Source organism: Lacerta agilis, chromosome 14 (assembly GCF_009819535.1).
Source record: "Lacerta agilis isolate rLacAgi1 chromosome 14, rLacAgi1.pri, whole genome shotgun sequence".
Classification (NCBI taxonomy): domain Eukaryota; kingdom Metazoa; phylum Chordata; class Lepidosauria; order Squamata; family Lacertidae; genus Lacerta; species Lacerta agilis.
In genome coordinates, this window is record NC_046325.1 from 19624939 (window position 1) to 19647877 (window position 22939).

Genomic DNA, 22939 nt, shown 5'->3' on the forward strand with positions numbered 1-22939 from the left:
TGGAATTTCCTCACAATGTAAGCTGCTGCGGTTTTTCATTTATTCCACAATGAATAAATCCTGAAAAAGGCACGCTAACAGGTACCCTGTTTTGTTTATTCAGGCCAACACAGCACAAGATGGATTTCCCCCTCCTTCCCTTGCCTTCGCCTCCGCCACTCTGCTTGGAGAAGCACCTTGTTTCTTGGAAGAGAGCCTTATATCTAGGAATCTAAGTTGACCAAACTCATATGAATATCACAGCAAAACCTGACCAAGCTGGGAGGGGGCAAAAGGCCAGTAAGGCGTGGTTACCTGGAGGGGACAGAAAGCGTAGTGGGTGGGCAGACAGGTTGGGTCACATTCTCCCAGGAGGCTGCCAGGAAGTGCCTGCCTGTTTCATGCACACCTAAGTTCTCGCAGAGGCAGAAGCAAACCTGGAGGTCTGTGGGTTTGAGATTGCCCTGCTCCCCTGGAGGTGAGGCAGGGCCTTTTCTGCACTATGAGAATCTTGTTCCTCTTTTTCTGCCTCTCTATGCTACCCCTGATACAGGGTAAGTCATTTTGTGTGTGTTATGTACTTAACAGTGTGGATAAAACTAAAGTGGGTGGTAATTTCCATTGGGGTACCTGGGCTGTTTGGGAAGAGACAGAGGTGATAGCAGGGAATTACTACTCCAGAGTTTTACTTTAGAATATAAGAAAGGAGGTGACACTAGGACTTGGTTAGAAAGTATATTATCTTCCTCCCCCACATCTGCTTTGAAGACAAGTGATTATATAGGACTGTGTTTTCCATTCTGTGGAATCATGTCCCTGTGCAAATGATGTTCCATGCTAGATACTGTGCCCTTGCTGACTCCGCTCACCAGCCCCTTGTCATTCCTCCAGATTCACCCCACAGAACTTCCCCTTCACACCCCGTGCAGCTACTAAGTTTGCTCTTCACTTTCCCAACCTCATTTCCCAAGCCACTTCTCCCTTCTATCCTACAGCCCCACTTTGCACCCTGTTTTCACCTTCACCCCATGTCCATATCTTCCTCTTTCTTTTGTGCAACCCCACTTGCACACAATCCACTTGCAGGGTTATCTCCTGCATCTTCTCTCTCGCATTGCAAATACGGAACACCCTTTTCATTTTTTGCCCAACTGTGAATCCACCACCAGCTCCTATTCTTTAGACCCTTTCATGCCCCGGCATTCCGTTTCAACCCCATTTCCATGCCTCCTTCTGCCTCCTTTTTTGCAACCCCCTATGCACTTTCCATTTTCTCTCCCACTCTCCCTACTTTTCTCAGCTCTCCCTTGTACACAGATCAACCCCATTTCCATGCCTCCTCATCTTCCCCATTCTGCAGCCTCTTTTATGCCAACACTTTATGCGGATATATGTTACTGTAGATTCTTAAGAGCAAGTACGTTGGCTTATTCTGCTAGAGAAGGCTAAATTCTGTTGATCAATGTTGTGTGTGTGTGTGTGTGTGTGTGTGTGTGTATATGCGTGTGTGTGTGTGTGTGTATATATATATATATATATATATATATATATATATATATATATATATCTGTATATTGGTACAAAAGTTGGGCGCCACCCCCAATTTCTATTCAACTGTGCCAAGATTCTAGGAGGGTTCCAGACGGTCACCCAGGATCTGTGTTCCTTTGAGAATAAAGGAGTGGCAGAGACTCTCTTGGCTTTAGGAAATACTATTCACATACCGGTATTTACACCTGTGTTTGCTCGGAGGGAGTTCAGATCTTACAGGATGGTCACCTCAAGAGTGGCTTGTTCCCCGCATCTCCCCCAGCCTCCCTTCAGCCAGCCTGCCAAAGATGGATCTCTGTCTTTGTTTCCCCCTTATCGTTCACAGCACACCTTGCTAAAGGCACTCTTTTCCTGTCACCTCACATGCACACCCTGTCACATTGCCAACCTCTGTCTGCTCAGGCCCAATGATTCCTCTTAGATGGGCCATCAACCCCTTTTGTCATGTTAACACCTCTATCCCTGGTGAGGCGGCTTCGAAAAGGAAGATTAACCTGTATTTTTCCACTGGCCTGGAATCTTAATATTAACAAGGTTCCAGAGGCGCCTTTCCTATAGGGCTTAGTGGTTCGTTGCACCAGGGTGCTGGCCTCTCAGGGGTGCCCCAGAAAGTGGCGGAGCTGTGCGGCTTTGCCGTCAGCCTCCCCTTTCTCTGCACACCCGCCAGCTGCTCCTCGCCAACTATATGGCTGGCGTGCGTGCAGCTTCCTTCCCAAGCCTCCGTGGGAGGAGAGTGATCCCTGCAGAGGCTTAGGATGGAAGCTGCGCTCCGCCAACTATATGGCTGGTTGGCATGCAGCTCTTTCTCTCTCTCTTTTACCCACCTGTCCTGTGGGAAGAGTCAGGCGGGCGATGGCAAGGGGGAAATGGAGTGCAAGGAGGAGGAGGAGGAAGGAAGAAGAAGAAGAAGAAGAAGAAGAGAGGCGCACCGACTTGCCCCCTTTCTTTCTCCTCTAGCCTCCACACTGGGTTTGCAGCCTTGCTTGCAGGGTCCCCTTGCCTGTCCTGTTCAGCTACATCTAGCCTGAGCCATGAGTAGCAGCAGCTGCTGCCTTGGTTTCTCTCTCTCCCTGGAATTGTGCCCTGCGTTTAATGTTACGGGCAACTCTATCCCGGGGAAGAAGGGAAGCCTCCTCCCTTTGCTCTTCTTCTTCTTCTTCTTCTTCTTCTTCTTCTTCTTCTTCTTCTTCTTCTTCTGCTTCTTCTTCTTCTTCTTCTTCTTCTTCTGGCTCCTTCTCCGCCCCCCCCCCCACCAACAAGGTCCCTAGGAGTTGTAAAGCACGCCAGACCATTTAGCACCGACCCCATTCATTGCAGAAGCTGGCCATCACCCACTCACCCCAAGCCCTGTGAAAAATATTATCACAATTACTACTACCACCACCACCACCACTACTACTACTACTACTGCCCTCCACCCATAGATATCAGGGCGGCTCATAGCCTGAAACAATGGTACTAAGCGAGTGCTAAAAACTAAAACAAAGGCAAACCAAACCAAGCCAGCAACACTCCTTCTCCCTTATTTGTGAAACAAGCCTGTTAATTGCCCATCCAACTAAAAAAAAAAAAAAGGCACTGAAGGTTTTTGAGATCAATGCAAGCTAAAAAGCATTACAGGGGGTTGGGCTAGATGACCTGCAGGGTCCCTTCCAATTCTACATTTTTCTGAAAAACACACATGCACAACCCAGCTATGGTTCCTCTGCAGTCCTCGCCCCAAGCTGTGTGTGAGACTTGCTCCCCAGAAAGTGTGCCTTGTCTTGCTACCTGTGGTTTTTGGTCTCTCGTCAGCCACCTCCCCCCAATCTATTCATCTCCAATATTACATTTTCCTCTGGTTGAGACTTAAAACAGAAAGCCCTAATTCCCAACTGTGTTTATTGCTGCAGTCCTACTGTCTACTCAGAAGTAAGGTCCTATTAGATTCAGCAGGCCTTACTCTCAGGTAAGTGCAGTTAGGGCTGCAACCTTTGTGACCTTTTAGGTTCAGGATGTCACTGCTTTACACCCCCCCCCCACAATATTTGAAAACGTCAGCTTTGTACTTAAACGCAAATTGGCCAGGAACTTCATTCTCTGTGTCTATATTAATTTATTTAAAGAACAACAAACTGGTGATTGCTTTAACTTTTTGATATGTGGTGATTTGTATCATGAGGATGAATTAGAAGAACTGATGAGTCCTGAATGAGTCTTGCTTTGGAATTGAGGACTTCATTAGATTTTCTTCTGCCTTTTCATTTCATTTTCATTTGTTCTAAGGGCTTGTTAGAGATAATGTGTAAGTGTGGTATCATCTCCCTAAAAAAATGTCAACAACTCTGGGGAACCTTTCCTAAAAAGGTCAACAACTTTGGGGTCCCCCCTTAAAAAGGTTGACAACTCTGGGAAATGGGGGGGGGGCGCCAGAGGGATCTTTGCACCACAGCACCGGATATGCTTAAGATGGCCCTGCAAGGTTCTGACATTCATTAATTTCTTGGGTTTAGGGGGGTCTCTCCCCTCTGATTCATAACATCTTCATCTCTCTCTCTCTATGGGTGTCCACTTTGACTTCACCCCCAAAGGCTTGTTCCTTCATTGTCTCCTGAGATAGACAGATGCCAATATTTTTTTCTCTTGTTAATGAAAGATGTCTTCGAAATTACTACACTGAATCTGGAACTGCATGTTGAAGACAACACATGGTATCAGGAGTGAAATAAGTACATTGTGTGAAACTTTTGAGGGCTATTCATCCTTTATTCTGTCACATGAAGCAGCTGAGGAATGACCAGTTTTTGTCCCTCGACTTTTCCTTCTCACTGTACTCAAACAATGGCAGAAGTGTGAGGGGGTGGTGGTGGAGACCATCTGAGATGAAAATTGTGGTTTGACTAAAGCAAGGATGGAGTAACACAGGGGGGGTTTTATTAAAAACAACAACAACCCCAAACCCCAGTTTTAACAAAGAGAAGTAGCAGAGATGTGTACTGTGTAAAGAGATGAGGAGATGTCATGGAGGGGATGGTCAGTTCCTGAGGAGTGGGAGGAGATCAAGGGTTTGGAGTTAGATGACATAGGGGAGGGTCCAAGCAGGTGGTAGTGAAATTGGGGCCCCAAGAAATATCTGAGCCACAGGAGGGGACTAGGGATGAAGAGAGGAGCTGGATCTTGGGGAGGGTCCAAGCAGGTCAACAGAGAGGTGTTCTGTCCCTGTGTCACTGAGCACCTCTAGTCAGGCGTCTCCTAAACTTGAGCTATTGTTTGCCACACTGAGGGTTGTGTCCACCCGACACTCTTCAATTGGAAGAGACAGAAGGTGTGCCGCTTCTTGGATCAGCATCTCAGCTTTTGCTCAGCCACGTAATTTGCCTGCTGTGCCCTTTAGCTATTGCCCTGCCTCATTAAAGATTTTGGGAGAAACAGAAGCCTAAGTTTGAATTCTTCAGTGAGGGCCAGGACAACAACACAGAAGCTAACACCACAGAGCTGTTGCCAACTCTTTCCTCTGTACTCAGAGGCAGTTTAAAACTGCCACTCTCCCTGCCTCAGTGTCACCCTCTGCTCACTCTATTCAAACCTCCGCCATTGTTTGAAACTATGAATTCCCCACTCGGTTTCCCCCATCCCTACTTTATTCAAACCTCTGGTGTTGTTTAAATGCCATTTCCCCATGTCCTTCCACTCCTGCTCTACTCTAACTTCTGCTGCTGTTTTAAACCACTATTGAGAGCCAGTGTGGTGTAGTGGTTAAGGGTGGTAGACTCGTAATCTGGGGAATCGGGTTTGTGTCTACACTCCTCCTCATGCAGCTGCTGGGTGACCTTGGGCTAGTCACACTTCTCTGAAGTCTCTCAGCCCCACTCACCTCACAGAGTGTTTGTTGTGGGGGAGGAAGGGAAAGGAGAATGTTAGCCGCTTTGAGACTCCTTCGGGTAGTGAAAAGCGGGATATCAAATCCAAACTCTTCTTCTTCTTCCGCACCCTCAGTGTTGTTCCCTTTTTGCTCCCATGTCATGGCCGCTGCTGTTGTGCACCCTGCCTTCTCCTTTGCTCCCCCCTCTCACACCCTGATGCCAAGCTATCCAGGTTTGTGATGAGGCACTACAAATCCTGCAATGGGGGTTGCACAATTGCAGCCTTGCATTTTTATGAACACAGGAAGAGAAATGGGTGGGATGACTGCTAACCTTCTTGGGAGGGAGTAGGGCCTAGTGATTTGGGCAGATGGGTTGGGAAATTGGGGGCTCCCCAGTACCATCTCCAGTGGTGGAATGGGAGTGGGAGGCTGTATAGATGTTTGACGTACCGTAATTGAATGCAAGTGTGTTTCCTTCTCCAGACTTCATGTAGTTGTTATGTGGTAGAGATTAAACAGGGCTAAAAGAGGTGGCATTTCATCACTATTACAGGGCACACTCCTGCACAGGCTTCCCAGTTGTGTGTGAGTGACTGTGGGTCACGTCCCCCAGTTACCTGGATCCTTGTCTGTGTGAAGTTAGCATTTCTGGAATGCATAGAGATGTGTGCTTGTGTTTGTGGGAAAATATGGAATTAGGGAAGAGGATCAGGATTCCTGGTCTCATTCCCTCGCTTTGCAAGGGGAATGCTGTCAAGGAGCCAGCACTCCTGACTTGGGGGTGGGCAACCAGAAATTTCTGGAAGCAGACTAGAGTGCAGTTTGCATAAGAGCAGGTGGGTATGGCTGCCAATTGAGCATTTTCTGGCTGGCTTGTCGGGGCGTCTGGGCTGGCTGCCAGAGTGTAAATGGGAAGCTCTAAAAAGAGAAAAGCTTTCTTGTTTTGTTTGTTTCCAGTTCTGGTTTCTTCCCCTGCTTGTTAGTTAATTCGTTAATTCAAAAACCAATTTTCAACATGCATGCATTGTGCATGCAGGTACGCTGTGCAGAAGAAAGTTCGCCTGTAAATTTTTTGGAAGTGTGTGTGCACTTGGGAGGCATCATGTGCAGGAAAAGGTCTTCCTACTGGTGGCACCCGATATGTGCAGGTGTTGTCTTCCATTTTTCCAGTGTCCTGCCACTATTTGAAGATTGTTCTTTTCTAGTGAGGCAGACCCTCCCCACCCCACCCCCCCACAATGCCCCTGGGCACAATTTGTATGTGATGACATTGCATCATTCTTAGTGACATTCTGTTCCAGGAACGTGGACAGGCTCTAAAGAGCAGCTTGAAGTGAAGGAAAGCCTTTTGTTTACATATATAAAAAGAGGGGGGGGGAGAGAGAGAGTATATATTTAATGCATTTTCAGTTTTACAAACAGTAACAAAAAAGAAATAAAATGAAACAGAATACAAACAATGTATCCCTTTGACTTCCCTCCCCCCCTTTTGTGGATCATTATGTTATTATTTTCCTTCTGCATCTTCTCAATAATCCCAATTATTATAAACCCTTAATCAATCCATAATTCAATTTTTTACTACAAGATTTCTGTCAATCCTACTGATGCCTGTTTACAATAATTTTCCAAATACGTTATATACTTTACCAATTACTTATTATAATTTGATTCTTCCTGGTTTCTGATTCTTCCTGTAAGTTTTGCCATTTCATTAGTTTTAACTGCCACTCTTCCTTGGTCAGGACTGTATCTTCTTTCCATCTATGAGCTAGCAAAGTCCAGGCGGGCAGCTGTGGTCTCATACATAAACACTTTCCTCTGGTATTCTTGGTTTCCTTGGAAGGTTTAATGAGTCAGGAACTAACCAGACTCGCTTTTTTTAAATTTATGACAAAGCAGTTGCATGCTGTTTGATTAGGGTACCAGCACAGAGGGAGGGGACGTTTAACCCTTTCCTACTCTGTCATTGTCATGATCTAAATGGCTCCCACCAATTCCAAATGGATCCCTAGAAGGATAGACAAATACAGCAGCCTTTTTTCCAGGGGCAATTGAGTAACAATGTGTATGCTAAGTGCCCCTCTCCCAATGCCACTACTTCAGTCATATCAGAAGTCCCATGTAGCCTCTATGAAGAGAAACTGCAATTAAATAACAATTTCAATAGGAGCCTTGCTAACCCTTTTTTATTTCCATTTGGAAAGAATGCGCTCACTGTTTGTGGGGACAAGGTCTAAGATAAGGAAACCGCAATTGCTCTGAACCAGAATCTCACAAGAGCCTATGTGGGGCAGATGTTAAGTACACAACAAGCATTCATATCTGAAGCGAGTTCTGTTGGAATTATGTGATTTAAGAAGCTGTGCCCATAAAAAGGTGTGGCTTGGAATGCACAAATGGCTCCCCGGCTCCCCCTGGGCTTCCAAAAATGGCAGGGTGGGGGAAACAAAACAATCAGATATACTTTTGCAGGACATGACTTGATTTTGATTTGATCTGATGTCCTGTTAGCATTCCACTTTTCCAACAATGTTAGGCTCAAAGCTGCTCACAATACTAACAGGAGAATTAAAAATTGGTAAGAATTACAATCACTGTAACCATATTAGAAACATATCAATACCAGCAAATTTGAAGGAACTGTTTTGTAAAATTATTTACCCCCCCCCCGCAACCATTATCAATTGGATTTGATAATGGTTGGAGATGTATAAAGCAGATTTTATACTTAACTTCTGGAACTGTCCTCAAATATAAACTTGTTGAATACCTGTACAGACAATACTGGAATAGTTAGGATGTCCTATACCTCTGGGACCTGAGGTACTTTTACTTGATTTTAAAAAAAGATGTTATGTCAGAAAATGATCCTAAGTAAAGTTACTAAATAAGTAACCTTATTGCTGCTGCAAAGGTAATGACTGAAAAAAAAAAAGGAATGGCATATAAAACACAACAGCATATAAATAAGGCAAAAGGACAAATTCACCAGGCAACTAATACAATTTAATACAAACACACCGTGGGTCAAAATATCAGAAATGGCTGCTGAGCCCCCAACCGGGACCAGTTGATTTGGGAAGGGGATTTCTTGCTCAGTTCAGCAGCTCGCTCCTAGGCAGCAAGACCTTCCATAGTTTTAAGTCTCAACTTTGTTTATTTTTTAAAATTTAATTTTTATTGGAATTTTATTTACAGCATAACACAACCCCCCATACACTGTGTATTACGGTAAGTCTCAACTTTGATTTCACCCTAAATCAAAGAGCTCAATCACTTCTATGTTGTTTTTGGAAGGGAGGGCAACAATATTACAATGGGGGGGGGGTCAATGTTGTAACAATATAATACGGGAGTAAATATGGTAACAGAGTTCACGAGTTGTTGGCATCCATTTGTCTCAGGAGACAAATGGGCGCAACTTTGGGGGTGAAATCAAACTGTTGGGAGGTTACAGTGCCTGCTATAGCTGTAGAGACCAATGCGGGAGAGACATGTTTCGTTGTAGCTGAGGCAGATGAAGGTGTCTGGTTGTGGTGCTGCAGATGCACCAGGGCATTTCTTCTCTTCAAGTACTGCAGGATTCCACTCCATTCCAATGCGTTTCAGATGACCATCCCCCTGAGGCAGTGGTAGGGACGACCACAGATGCCCCCATGAACCTGGTGCCCCAAGTTGTCACTTGGGTTGTCTTGGCCCTGACTCACCATTGTTCCTTCAAGGACACCTTCTGTTTACCTTTTTCTTTTTTTCAGTGTTATGATTTTATTTGGTTTCCTCTTCCTGGTTCTTGTTTATAACTAAACAATCTCGTTCCCAAGCTTTGCCTCTGATGATGTCATTTAATAATTTTTTTCACTCAGGTGTCCTGAAACATGAAACTCAAAGCGGTGAGTATCTCTTTCAGCTGGACCATGTGCAAATGTATTCACTTTGAACTGTGCAATAGATATGCTAAGCAATGTGTGCACTCAGGCAGTAATCCTATAATCTACAGTACAAGGAAATGTTCTCCCCCCTCCCCTGCAGAATTCTTAACATTGCTGTTGTTGTAATGGCAGGGGTTAAGGCAAAGGCTGTGTACACACCACAAGCTATGTTCCATCAAAATTGTTGCAGTGTATGCACTTAGGGTATATGATTTATCGAATTCTTTCCTAAAGCCGGGGATTTTATGGAACACAGTCTTGTTTTTCTTTGATAATTGAGAAATATTAGAAAAAACCACCACATTCAAAAGAAAAACTGGGTAAAAAATATTGCTTCTTTTGAACATTTCTCACTGTTTTTCATTTTGGGAGGCCCATATGACCTTTTGCTTGCTGCCCAATATCAGCCTTGCTGATTCGGGAAATTATTTGGGTTTCTCAGCTCTGCGTCAGTAATCTATATTTTAGAACTGTAATGCTAGCACTTTATGAAGTTTCTCATGGTATAAACTTCATTTATCTTATTTTCTGTAGTGCTCAATTAAGTTGCATTAATTAAAGAAAATTGATTTTCTGTGTGCTTGAAGACTCATAATTGAACACTAGATTTTCTGTGTGCTTATAAGGTATGAAGGGGTCTGACTTCCCCCCTCAATGTGGTAGTTGCTACAGAGGGAACCATTTCTGCCACATAGAAATCACACTTAGATTTGTCCTCTGAATGGAGCAAACTTCTCACAATGGAACAAACATGTACTCCTGGAGATGTAAATGAATGAAAGCAGATTTCATATGCATTTTCTGGAATTGTAGCAAAGTACTGTAAAAAGATTCTGATCTATGATATTTGACACAATACAGGAAATGGCAGGATATGCTTTATCTCCAAATTCTAAAATAATCCTTTGAGGATATTGATCATCAATTAATACAAACTCTACTAACCATATCAAAACTATGTATTGCCAAACTTGCAAATGTACCACCATCCCAGCTGTTACAGAATGGCTGAAGAATACTTGGGAAATAATACTGCCGATAAAGCAAATATATCCTAGACAAACACTTTATAATAATTATCAAAACAACTTCATTGAAATACAGTCTACACTCATAGAATTCTGGAAAGACAAATTAGCACACAATATATCTCCTTATAACTCATTTATATTAATCTTATTTTCTATCTGTTTATTCTTCACTCTTCCTAATGCAACTATGCTACTCATATTTTCTCTTCATTTTATTCTTTCACAGTTATACTAGAATTAATTAAAAAGATTAGCAAGGAAACAAACCTTGCTTGATTTTTCAGTGCTTGAAATCAGCACCTACGTTTTTAAAAATCAAATGTTGAAGCCTCCAACCTAAAATAACGAGATAGGGTACTTGTTTGCTTACTATTTTGTTCATCACTGGTTTTGCTTTTAAATATTGCTTACGCTTTACTGAAGACTCACACCTCCTGTTTCCTCTCTTCCTCATTAATTTTTAGGAGATGTGGAAAATGGCACTCAGACAGGTAAGAGATCAGCAAAAACAGGTTCTCTCACTGAAAATCACAGGGTCATGGCCCTTTCCTTCATCCTGGGAGTTTTCCCCTTTGCCTGGACATATTGGGGAAGAGGTCAAAACCGAGATGTTTGTCAATTTCCTGCCAACTTCTTTTTCTCTCTGATTTGCCAGTGTGTGGCCGGGTGATGCCCCAAAGCCGTATTGTGGGGGTGCCCCAAAGTCGTATTGTGGGGGGAACAGATGCTTCTCCTGGGGCTTGGCCGTGGCAAGTCAGCCTCCAATATAATGGACAGCATGCCTGCGGAGGGACCCTCATCAGTGCTGACTGGGTGCTGACAGCAGCCCACTGCTTCTCCAAGTGAGTAACAGGGAGACTGGCCTTTGAGTGTGTAATGGGAAAAATGAGTAGGCTAAAGATCTGACATAGCATTTTCAAAGGACACAGAAGCAGGACATGTGAGAGCCTGCCTTACACACCCTTTGAAGATAGTACAGGTCCGTCCCTGCGTGTTTAGTGTTTGTTTTCTTAAAAGCAAGTCACTAGCCCTCGTGGAGGAATAAGGAGAGGCATGCAGGCAGAATTTCCCCTATTTGTTCACTATGTAGTAACATATATTTAAACATATTAGGCCTCTGGAATTATGCTCTGGCTGTTTGGCAATGATCTACTGCCGTGTTAGCTCCTCTCCCCACAAAGTGCTGTGTGAAGCAGAACTTTGTGGTGAGAAAGGCCTGCTCACAAGCAGGGCCGTCTCAAAGGGATCGTGCGCCCTGGCGCGACGATCCCTCGGCGCCCCCGGTGGGCCGCCTCTCCGCCCACCTCCCTCCTGCGCTGGCCGCCCCTCGGGAGGGGGGGTGGGCGAGCGGGGGATGGGGGCGTGGCGCTGCAAGCCGGCCACCCTCCGGCGCCCCAGCTGGAGCGCTGGGAAGGGCGCGCAAAGCCCCGCGCTGCTCCAGCGCCACGTCCATCATCCCCCGAGGGGCGGCCAGCGCGGGAGGGAGGTGGGCGAGCGGGGGATGAGGGGCGTGGCGCTGCATGCCGGCCACCCTCCGGAGCCCCAGCTGGAGCGCTGGGAAGGGCGCGCAAAGCCCCGCGCTGCTCCAGCGCCACGTCCATCATCCCCCGAGGGGCGGCCAGTGCGGGAGGGAGGCGGGCGAGCGGGGGATGAGGGGCGTGGCGCTGGAGCGGCGCGGAGCTTTGCGCGCCCTTCCCAGCACTCCAGCTGGGGCTCCGGAGGGTGGCCGGCTTGCAGCGCCACGCCCCTCACCCCCCACTCGCCCACCTCCCTCCCGCGCTGGCCGCCCCTCGGGGGATGATGGACGTGGCGCTGGAGCAGCGCGGGGCTTTGCGCGCCCTTCCCAGCGCTCCAGCTGGGGCTCCGGAGGGTGGCTGGCTTGCAGTGCCAGGCCCCTCAGGGCGGGGGCAGGTTGGGGAGGGGGCGCCCGGTATGCCGGCGGGCTCGCGGGGGCGCCCCTGGGGGGCCTGGCGCCCTGGTGCACCGCGCCACCTGCCCCTATGAATGAGACGGCTCTGCTCACAAGTGCGGATATAAAAAGACAATGTTTTCCATTCTGCCCTTTATTTGTAACATACAGCGCTGTTTCTTAGACTGAAGTTCGTCTTTACTCAAAACTATGCTATTTGTCCCTCTGCCCATTGGGGCAAAATTATTTAATTTACATAATTAATTACACAAATTATGTAATTTCCATTGGAATTATCTGATATTCCTATTCACAAGTCTTCAATCCTGTCTTTCTCTGTTCTCCCCCTTAAGAAAACCCAGGAGCTTCAAGAGACAGCCTACCTGATATGTCAGCTGAGCTGAGCTTCTACCCCATTCCCCTCCCACCCAAAACACAAAATCCCCCCCCCAGCTTTCTCTTGTATTTCCTGTTGCCACTGGTCCAGCAGTGCCTGCCATCATCATTAATAAAATTTCTATCCCACCCTACATTGCAAAGTGATGTGTGTATGATATTGTTCATGCACAATGTAAACCAAAGTTGCCGCCTCAGGTAAACAAAAATGGTGACTAACTTTCTGTTTGCATATGCGATACCTCATGTGTTACTACTGCGGAACAGAACAGGGCTGTGGGGAGTGCCTCTGCCTCCACCATGGTGCTGGTCTTGTGTTTGGCTGCTGTTTTTGAAATGGGGAGTCTCCCCCCACATGGAGGCTCCCAATGTATATTTGAATCCTATGCTGCCCAGGTATTCACTTGTACATACATGCAAAGTGACCAACTATGGTCACATTCACACTAGGTTAAAAAAAAAAAAGGTAAAGGACCCTGGACAGTTAAGCCTAGTCAAAGGTGACTATGGGGTTGTAGCGCTCATCTTGCTTTCAGGCCAAGGGAGCTGGTGTTTGTCCAAAGGCAGCTTTCTGGGTCATGTGGCCAGCATGACTAAAGCACTTCTGGTGCAACGGAACACTGTGACGGAAGCCAGAGTGCATGGAAATGCCGTTTATCTTCCTGCCACAGCGGGACCTATTTATCTACTTGCACTGGCATGCTTTCGAACTGCTAGGATGGCAGGAGCTGGGACAGAGCAACCCTATCTTGCGGATTCAAACCTATGACTTTCTGATTGGCAAACCCAAGAGGCTCAGTGGTTTAGACCACAGCGCCACCTGTGTCCCCTACATTCACACTATCCATTTAAAGCACTGCGATAATACTCAAAGCAGTCGTAATTGATAATTTGAGTAAAGCTGGCAGAGGGACCCTGGGCTTCCAGATGTTGCTGAGCTACAACTCCCATAAGCCCCATCAAGCATGGTCGGTGTCTAGGGATGATGGGGATTTTAGTTCAGAAACATCTGGAGGCCACAGTTTCCCCACACATGGAGAAAATGATACAATAACCCTATTTTTAATTCAGAAACTACCCCACCCCATGTCCTGACTCTTGTTTGTTTTTCCTAACAGGGCGTCAAAACTATCTCACTACAAAGCAAACTTGGGGAACCACCAGCTCTTGAACCCAGAACCCAATGCTAAGTGGCTGAAACTCTCCCAAGTGATTGTGAACAAGCACTATGCTGGAGATGGGACCAGTGGAGATATAGCTCTGGTTCAGTTAGAACATCCCGTACGCTTCACCCAAAGCATCCTTCCAGCCTGTCTCCCAGATGCCAAGGTCCAGATCCCAAATGGCACCCTTTGTTGGGTGACAGGATGGGGAGCTCCACAATATGGAGGTGAGGTACTGAAGCTCAGTGGCAGAGCAGCTGCTTTGATTGCAGAAGGTTCCAGTTTTAATCCCTGGCAAAGATCCTTACCTGAAACACTGAAGACCTGCTGATGGTTAGCGCTGGGCTAAAATGGTTCAGCTGTGTGGCAGTTTTGGAATGGATGTGGATTAAGGTGCTCAGTGAGGTTCATGTTTGCTTTTAACCTGTCTTTTAATAGGCTTTCTCCCCCACCCCTTTGTACATAAACCACGCTGGGACTTTCTACTGAAGGGCAGTATAGAAATGTCTAGAATAAATAATAAATAAATAAATAGGAGCACAGAGAACACATGGTTCAGAAGGCTTGGGGATTTAAGGGGACAGATAACCACTGTAACCAATATTACCACTTGACTGGAAGTATGGTGTTGTGAGATATAGCTGCTTGGAATAATCCAGATTTGTGCCTCTGAGGGTGGGATATTAAAAAAATACAAAAGAAATTGTTATTGTTAATAATAACAAATAAATTGGAGTTCACATGGTTAAAAGGGCAGATAAGGAAGGGGCTTGATAGGGTCTGGAATCTGGATACTTAGAAGGTGCAAATCAAGGGGAACTGAGATGTGAATTACTTCATGAGGGATACCTTTAGCAGCTGGGTGCCAATATGGGCCGCTCTAGATGTTTTGGACTACAACCCCCCATCAGCCCCTGATGGGCAGCTTGTGGCCCTTTAGATGTTATCCTCCAACTCTCATCTGTGGCAAGGTTAGAAGCAAGTGTCCCACATTTTCTAGTGCATTTTCCTATCACTTTCCACATCACAACAAGTCAGATCTTTTGGGTAAGTGGATTTGTTGCGTAAGACCTCCAATCAACTATATTGTGCGACCTGAATTTGCTGGTATATTTTGAAACACCCACTGTTGTTTTTGAGGTGGATTTGCACCCCTTTCCTCTTGCAGTATTTAATTTATTCTGAATTGCTTGATTTCTCATTCCTCCTCTTCCTCCACCCTTGCCATCTTATTTTTGTCTCAAGCTACCCTCCGGGCTCCCAAGACCCTGCAACAGCTCCAGCTGCCCTTGATTGACACAGGATCCTGTGATGTCATGTACCACATTGGCAGTGGTATCGCCCCAAGTATCCGACAGATTCAGGATGACATGATGTGCGCTGGCTATGCCAAAGGAGAGAAAGATGCATGTTTGGTAAGAAAGGAATACTAGTGGATATGCAAATGATAGAGCAGCAGTGAGGGCATAGTGCAAGGGTGAGGAACCTGTGTCCTTCCAGATGTGGTTGGATTTCTCCTAAACCCAGTCCGTCTCACTTATTCCCTCCACACCCTCCACTTACAAATAACCCTGTAACTGTGGGCCACAGCTGTGGCACAAAGCCAATCAAATAAGATATTATATTTAACAAAAGTGTTTACATTTATTTATATCAAGATTAGAAAGTGAACAACCTTATCTGGTTTTAAATAGTACTGTATCTTTAAGTGAGTACACACTTTGTTAGCTTGTTACTGTCACTTTAAATATCAACACATTGTATCCAGCTATTAATGTTAAACTGAGACAGCTTTAAGCATGCAATTGCCTCCATCCCCCCCCCCCCCCCCGCACGCCAGTTAAGTCTCACCAACAGTCGTACCTTGGAAGTCGAACAGCTTAGTTCCTGAACGTTTTGGCTCCTGAACGCCACAAACCCGGAAGTGACTGTTCTGGTTTGCAGACTATTTTTGGAACCTGAATGTCCGGTGCAGCTTCTGCGGCTTCTGATAGGCTGCAGGAGCTTCCTGCAGCCAATCAGAAGCCGTGCTTTGGTTTTTGAACGTTTTGGAAGTCAAACGGACTTCTGAAACAGATTCTGTTCGACTTCCAAGGTACGACTGTAGTTGAGGACTCTGTTGGAAGCCTCTTCTCCCAACCACTTACTGACTTATCAAAGTGTAGGCTTGTCTTGCTGTACTGCTTGGAAATTTCGCCTCTGGGATTCCAACTGCTCATCAGAAACCAACATGCCAGGTTGCTTCTCATTTTCCCCCTTCCGACAATTCTCCCCTTGCCTCTTCTGCCTAAGCCAAGCAATTCAGTCAGCCCAACAAGTATTTGGCCACCAAACTGCTCTACCTCCATCTTAGGTCTGCTTTCTTATTCCATTATCCTCATCCTCTGCTGTCTTCTTTTTCTGGCTCCACACCAAGCACCAACGACTCCAACTGTCCCTCTGCTGACCAGCTCATGGCTTTATATATACTTCCTCTGGGCCCTCTACTTCAGTCCCAGCCAATCAGAGTGTCCAGCTGAAAATTCTAAACCTGCACCTACCAATCAAAATGTGCAGGCATTCAATACTTCTTTTGCATACTGAGAATTCTAACACTAGCCTTTCCTCACAGTTGTCAGTTAAGGCTCCTTTTGGCAGTTAAACTGACTTTGGCCATACCAGACAGAAAACTTCCCACCTCAAATACATTCCAATCAGTGCTTTTCTTCTAGAACAGGCATGTCCAACAGGTAGATCATGATCTACCAGTAGATCACTGGACGTCTGTGGTAGATCACCGGTAGATCAGTGGCTGCCCCCAAAGAAGCTAAAAAAACTTTGGCTCCCCTAAAAAAAAGCTCAACACCTTTGCCCCACACCCCTAAAATGACCTGAACCACCAAAAATAGGGCTTTCCTTCCTAAAAAGAAAAGCTCAGTGTCATTTTCCTCTTCCCCAAAGAAGCTCAACAACTTTTACATGACCCCCCCCAAAAGGGGGTAGATCACTGCCAGTTTTTAACTCTGTGAGTAGATCACAGTCTCTTGGAAGTTGGCCACCCCTGTTCTAGAAAAAAAGGTGCTGGTATTGCATGCCCTTGAGCACACCCAGAAAAAAAGAACTGATTACAATGTATATTACAATACAAATGTATTGTACACATTACACAATGCTCATTAAAACCTGATATACCTGTAAATAGGATTTCCCTCCATACATTCTGAAGAACTATGAAGAACCAGATGTCAGCCACTAGGGGGGAAATTGCTGTTACTAACTGTCGAGACTCCAAGGAGTTTTGTCGCTGTTGCTGTCACAACTACAAAACACATGGCACCTATAGTGCAAAAACTGTGTTTGTGTGTAGGGGGATATTCAGGGAAACTTTGTGCTCCTTCCTAAAATTTGCTGGAAATAGTTCCAGTAGGAATATTTAGCTCAGCTTTTATTACACCTGTCTGGAAGTCCTTTAGCCTAACTCCCAAGGTAGGTTTTAGCCTGGTTGTTGCTTCCTAGTGTGGAGGAGAGGGTGTTCTGCCCATGCTCAGGGGCAGCCTGGAAAAGGGACTTTTTATTCTAGTTATACCTTTAGTAGGCACAAGACATAGGTCACGGAGATCTTACCCAGGGAGATGGCTGTGCATGTGAATGGAAAGTCCTGGCAGTGGTTGCCTGGTAGCACCAGGTTCAACATAAAACAGATAATGTCTGGAGCAAGGGGCATGTTACAGACTCTCACCATCTGCTTTTCTTAACTTAGGGTGACTCCGGAGGTCCCTTGGTCTGTCAACGGGATGGTGCTTGGTTTGTAGTGGGCATTGTGAGCTGGGGTGAAATGTGTGCCATCCCCAACCGCCCAGGCGTCTACACCCGTGTTGGCTTCTACGAGGACTGGATAAAGAGGCACTATGCAGGAGCTCAGTTCGGCCTCGTGAATGTCACTTATTACCGAGACGCTTCATCTGCATTGGCCTCCAGCCTTGTCCTCAAAGAGTTCCTGCTACTGCTCACTGCCTCCTGCCTCACTGCCATCCTTCTGACATAGAGGGATATGAGTGTGTTCCATTGTTTCCCTCACTCAAACAAAGTGTTATGGAAAGCAAACAAACCCAGGTTATTTTCACCAAAAAAAAGTGTCTGAAGTTTACTGGTAGTGCAGTAGCTTCTGCTCTTCTATCATATACCTCGGGGATATATCAGGAATGCAGTTCTGAGTGGATGGATTCTGGAATGTTCTGGAAAGTTCCATGTTCTGATGAAGAGAACAAGAAGAACAATGCCAGACTTTATGGACTTATAGAACATTGGAGGTGTGGGGAGCGATATTTTCTGGTGAGGGAGCAGGACTTCTTCACTTGGAACACTGCCCTCTAAGCTCTCCCCCTCTCCGCTGCTTAAAATATCCCTTACATTGGAACAGGGGTTCTTGCATCCTGCCCTAAAAGGTGCTAATTTTGTGAACTGTTGAATATACATATGCACATTTGCACAGTCTATGCAGACCACAACATTTCTTACTTCATGGAGTAGAATTTGAATTCTCCTATTGAACTCTCCTAACAGCTATGGCTGTTGGGGGGAGCCCATGCATTAAAAGGAGGAAGTTGTGGGGCTGTATGAGCAGAACACCCCTCACTGCCACCTCCATGCTCCCTGATGTCTGCGTCTTAAACGTTTTATTCATGTAGTGATACAAAGGACACGCCATACATTTCAAGCTATAGGATACCACTTTAAACAGTCTACCTCTGTGAGGGGAATAGGGGTCTCCTAACAAATCAGTTCAACAGCATGTCAAAGTGCAAGTAGATAAATAGGTACTGCTCCAGCGGGAAGGTAAACGGCATTTCTGTGTGCTGTTGTGGTTCGCCAGAAGTGGCTTAGTCATGCTGGCCACATGACCCAGAAGCTGTATGCTGGCTCCCTCAGCCAGTAACGCGAGATGAGCACCGCACCCCAGAGTCGGACACGACTGGACCTAATGGTCAGGGGTCCCTTTATCTTTAACAAATCTCAGCACTGTTAACAAACTACAGATCCCAGGATTCCTTGGGGGGGGGAGCCATGACTGTTTTAAAGGGTATCATACTGCTTCAAATGTATGGTGTGAATGTGGCCAAAATGAGCCTCTCTTTGAAAAGGGGCCTTGATTGGGCCGGGGCCTTGATTGGGCCAGGGCCTCTCATCACAGAGAAGAGCACAATGCACATGCACCACTACACAAACAGCATTCCTCCTGTTGTAGTTTGAGCACATGGATGCCGTGCATGTGTGGCGGTGCTGTGTGGGGTATGCAGGGCTTGTCAGCACAGCCTTAGAGTCCCCAGCACACCTTCTTTTGACACATGAAGGGAATCATGTGAACCCTCATAAAGGGAATCGTGTGAACCCTCATAAAATCAGGGGAGTGACTCGAAGGTAGTTTTGTACAAGGGTGTGTGGTGTGGTGAGCGACAGAGATGGCAAACTCCTCATTTGATTAGTTTGGCCTCTCTCCCTCCTCCCCTATGTTTTCCAGGGCAAAGCAGGCCTCAGAGTCCAAAACTCAGCAGCACACCATCTTGCTACCCCCTCCCTCCGGAATTCACTGCTTTGTGGTGTGTGAAAAGCTGGGGATGGATGGGGAAGGGTGTCATTTCAGTGTTTTGCAACTTGTGCCTAAAAGTCTAGGGAGAAACACACCTCTACTTCCTTACATGACATATTTACAAGAAAGAATTTAAACAAGGAGGAAATTACAAAGCCTATGCCAGAGAGCCACATTCAGAGCAAAGAGGCTAGTCCCCATGGTGCATTGATACTTCTTGCCACCATCATCATATTGTTCGGCTTTTAGCTGGGCATTGCTGTGGAGCATTACCTCTTCTTATTTGTGGGGAACCAGAAAATAAGCATCGACTGCTGATTCACCAAGTGTGTGGAGGGATTCCTATTTTGCTCCCACCATAATATGTATCTTTCAAAGCCTGTTACCCACTGCCACCTTATATCTGTAACATGCTGTTTACCAAACCTTTCAGTATAATCCAGTGGCTGTGGTACTTTAGATGTGATAAAAAAATCAAGCAAACAACTTTATTATTAGTAAATAGAAATAACAAGATGTTCTTTAATTATCTACTTGCACTGCGTGCTTTTGAACTGCTAGGTTGGCAGGAGCTGGGACCAAACAACGGGAGCTCAACCTGTCACGGGGATTCGATCCGCTGACCTTTCGATCAGCAAGCCCAAGTGGCTCAGTGGTTTAATCCACAGCGCCACCTGCATCCCTGTTTTGTAATGCATAGTTCCTATTAAATTTATATGCCAGTTAGTCTCTTTTCTCACCACTGCCAGGCAGATAGGACTTCTGCTGGTTTCCTATGAACCAGGCATGCAGGCACTTCTCTCTCTGGTCAGCTTCAGAAGCCTCTCTGCTAATCTTTGGCTTAAGCCAGTGTTTCAGCTTCTGGAGGGCAAACACAGTTTCAGACAATGATTCTTTGTGAAGTGTTAAAACTAGCCTATTTGTGTTCCAGCCACACTACAATTCAAACAGATTCGAGTGGCACATAATTCTCTCCCATCACCTGACTACTTTCCCCATCCAATGAGTGACCAAGGACTTAAAGCCCATCAAGGAAAACCCGCTCTTTAGTGCTAAATTGGAGCAAATCTCAATCTGTAGAAAACCTGAATTACCGGTTTGCTCTGACTAAGCACTAAAGAGCAGTTTTCCCTGGGGGTGGGGGGAAAGAGGAAGTGTAGATAAGCCCTAAGCAAAGGTTGGCCACCAATGGATACTTAGCATTTTAAATTTAACCGTTCACATGACCCCCAAATGCACAATATTGCAAAAGGTGATTTCTCCACAATTGCAGAGGCATTGCTGCTTCCCCACTGAAACACATGGCAAAAGATATTTGTTGCTCGTTGGGTAGATGTATAGCAGTTGACAGCTGACTCATGGCACTTTGTTGTTTCCAACCATTCTTCCCAGTTTAAAGTATGACAGGAATTTGTTGGAGTTCTGGTTGTAACTGAAGACACACCTGCCTTTTGACACTTGAGATGTACGTTTTTAGGACACACCTTAATTCTGTGAATGTAAGTTGTTTTAAGCTATTTTTAAATATTGTGTTTTAATTGTTGTAACCCGCCCTGCTGCTCCTGCAGCAGCAGCAGCAGCAGCAACAACAACAACTTCCACATCCCAGCCCCCAACTCTGAAATCTACAAGTGAAAGAGGGAGTTTTTGCATTGGATTTGATCACAGACCAAATGTATTTTGATTTCCATACCGCAGAGAGTATCGTTACACTACAAATATTGGTTTGATATCATTTGAGGGGGGCTTCCCTGAAAACTGTAGTTTGGCTCAGGTACTGAGAATTGTCTCTGAAGCACCTGATATCTCCTTGCCCGCCACCCAAACTAGGCATTGCCTGAGAGATGTGAGATGTCTCCCACTATGTGTGTTCATAAATCTAAAGTTGTTGTGCAAGTTTTCCTGTTTGAGAAGAAGGAAGAAGTGGAGGCTGCTGGACAAGGGGCCGTGTGGCCTGAAGGGCTAACTTAACCCTTTCCTTTCCTGTGTTTGTCAGTTCATGGAACTGTGCACTTGTAGGTTATTTGCACGTATCATTCAATTAGTGTACTGTGTACCTTTATTTCTTTAGCGCTTTTGTAGTAAGCTCTTCAGCCAAAAAGGCTCTCTGAGTGGTTTATATACCACCCATTAGAACAAGACAGTTCCTGTCTATAGGCTTACAACCCATTTTTTTTTTTTAAAAAAAAGACATACAAGGCAAAAGGGAGAGGGAGGGAAGAGGAAAAAAGCAAACCCAGGTGCCAATTCCTAAATAGCCGCTCATATAATGACCAGATGGCATAGGAATAGTTCAGGGGAAGGAGGTGCATGACAGAGTTGGTCTTTCAGCAAAGCTTATTTCTCCCACTGAGGCAGCCTGATGGAAAGGCTACCACTGGGTGGCAGTAGAGGGAGAGGGTGCCCTATTGGAGTAAACAGCCATTTGAGTTTTCTCCGGTTTGGCTGTTTGCTCCAATTTAGCACTAGAGAGAGTGGGAAAGGAGCAGGATCAGGGGAAAACTGCTCGGATCCATACCTAGAAAGTGTGGGTCAAAGGGAAAACTGCTCATACCTGTGCTTTCTCGGCACGGGATGAGTGGAAGTATGAACGAGCCCTAAGTCCTATTCCCCATTTCTTCCACTGAAGTAGCCTAATGGAAATAGTTGAGCTGTACACATTAGCAAGTGTACATTCCTTCACACAAAAATACTTGCATATGGGGTGTCAAGAATCTGGTGATAGAGGTGAATGGCTGCTTTGTGTATTTAAGAGCAGAATTATATATTTATTACATTTCCTAAGAGGGTGTCACAAGACTATTTCTCTCCTAACCCCCCCTCCCGCATTTGATGCTATCACCTAATAAAGGCTCGCAGAGCAACATCACTCAAATTCCTCTCAATTTAAGAGTCACCTCAGGTCAGAGAGAAGTATTTCTCAATCCAGGTCTCAAGGTTCAAAGAGTTTATTGTGAAGGGAAGGAAAGAGATAGACAAGGAAATGCGGGAGCCCACATACCAGACGGGGCTCCTTTACTCACATGATGGGTGGGGAAGAGGATTTCACCAAGGAGTTACGTGCGTGTTACAAAAATATGTCACATGATACACAGTACAAACAATAAATAAAGTCATAAATATATACACTTGGCACCATGCTAGTAAGTCACCTTCATGTCATGAAATAAACCAGGCCAGAATGTCTATAGCAGCTGAGATTTTGCATTGGTGAGAATAGCAAAACCCCACGAACAGAGGTAGCGAATGGTAGGTTTGGTGTATCTGATATATATGTTGTTGAAAGGAAGAAAAGGCCCTTGGGTACAGGGCGGTATATAAATTCAATAAGTAATAATAATAATAATAACTCAAGAATCCTGTGCCCCCCCTGAACATTCACACCATACATTTGAAGCACTCTTCTATCCCTTTAACAGTCATCATGGCTCCCCCCAAAGAATCCTGGGAACGGTAGTTTATTAAGTGTTCTGAGCCCACAGACCTACAGTTCCCAGCACCCTTAAGAAACTACAGTTCCCAGGATTCTCAATGACTGGTATAAGAGTGTTTTAAAGGTATGGTGTGG

At 45.5% G+C, this 22939-nt stretch overlaps 1 protein-coding gene across 1 annotated transcript; it reads left to right on the top strand.

Annotated features, from left to right (window-relative positions):
- Positions 1–504: 504 nt before the first annotated feature.
- On the top strand, positions 505–17893 carry LOC117059422 (serine protease 27-like). The gene is made up of 7 exons (XM_033171158.1): positions 505–533; positions 9241–9267; positions 10802–10828; positions 10993–11179; positions 13761–14032; positions 15051–15220; positions 17545–17893. The coding sequence occupies exons 1-7, from the start codon at positions 515–517 to the stop codon at positions 17827–17829; spliced, it is 987 nt and encodes a 328-aa protein (XP_033027049.1). The 5' UTR covers positions 505–514; the 3' UTR covers positions 17830–17893.
- The last annotated feature ends 5046 nt before the right edge of the window (positions 17894–22939 follow it).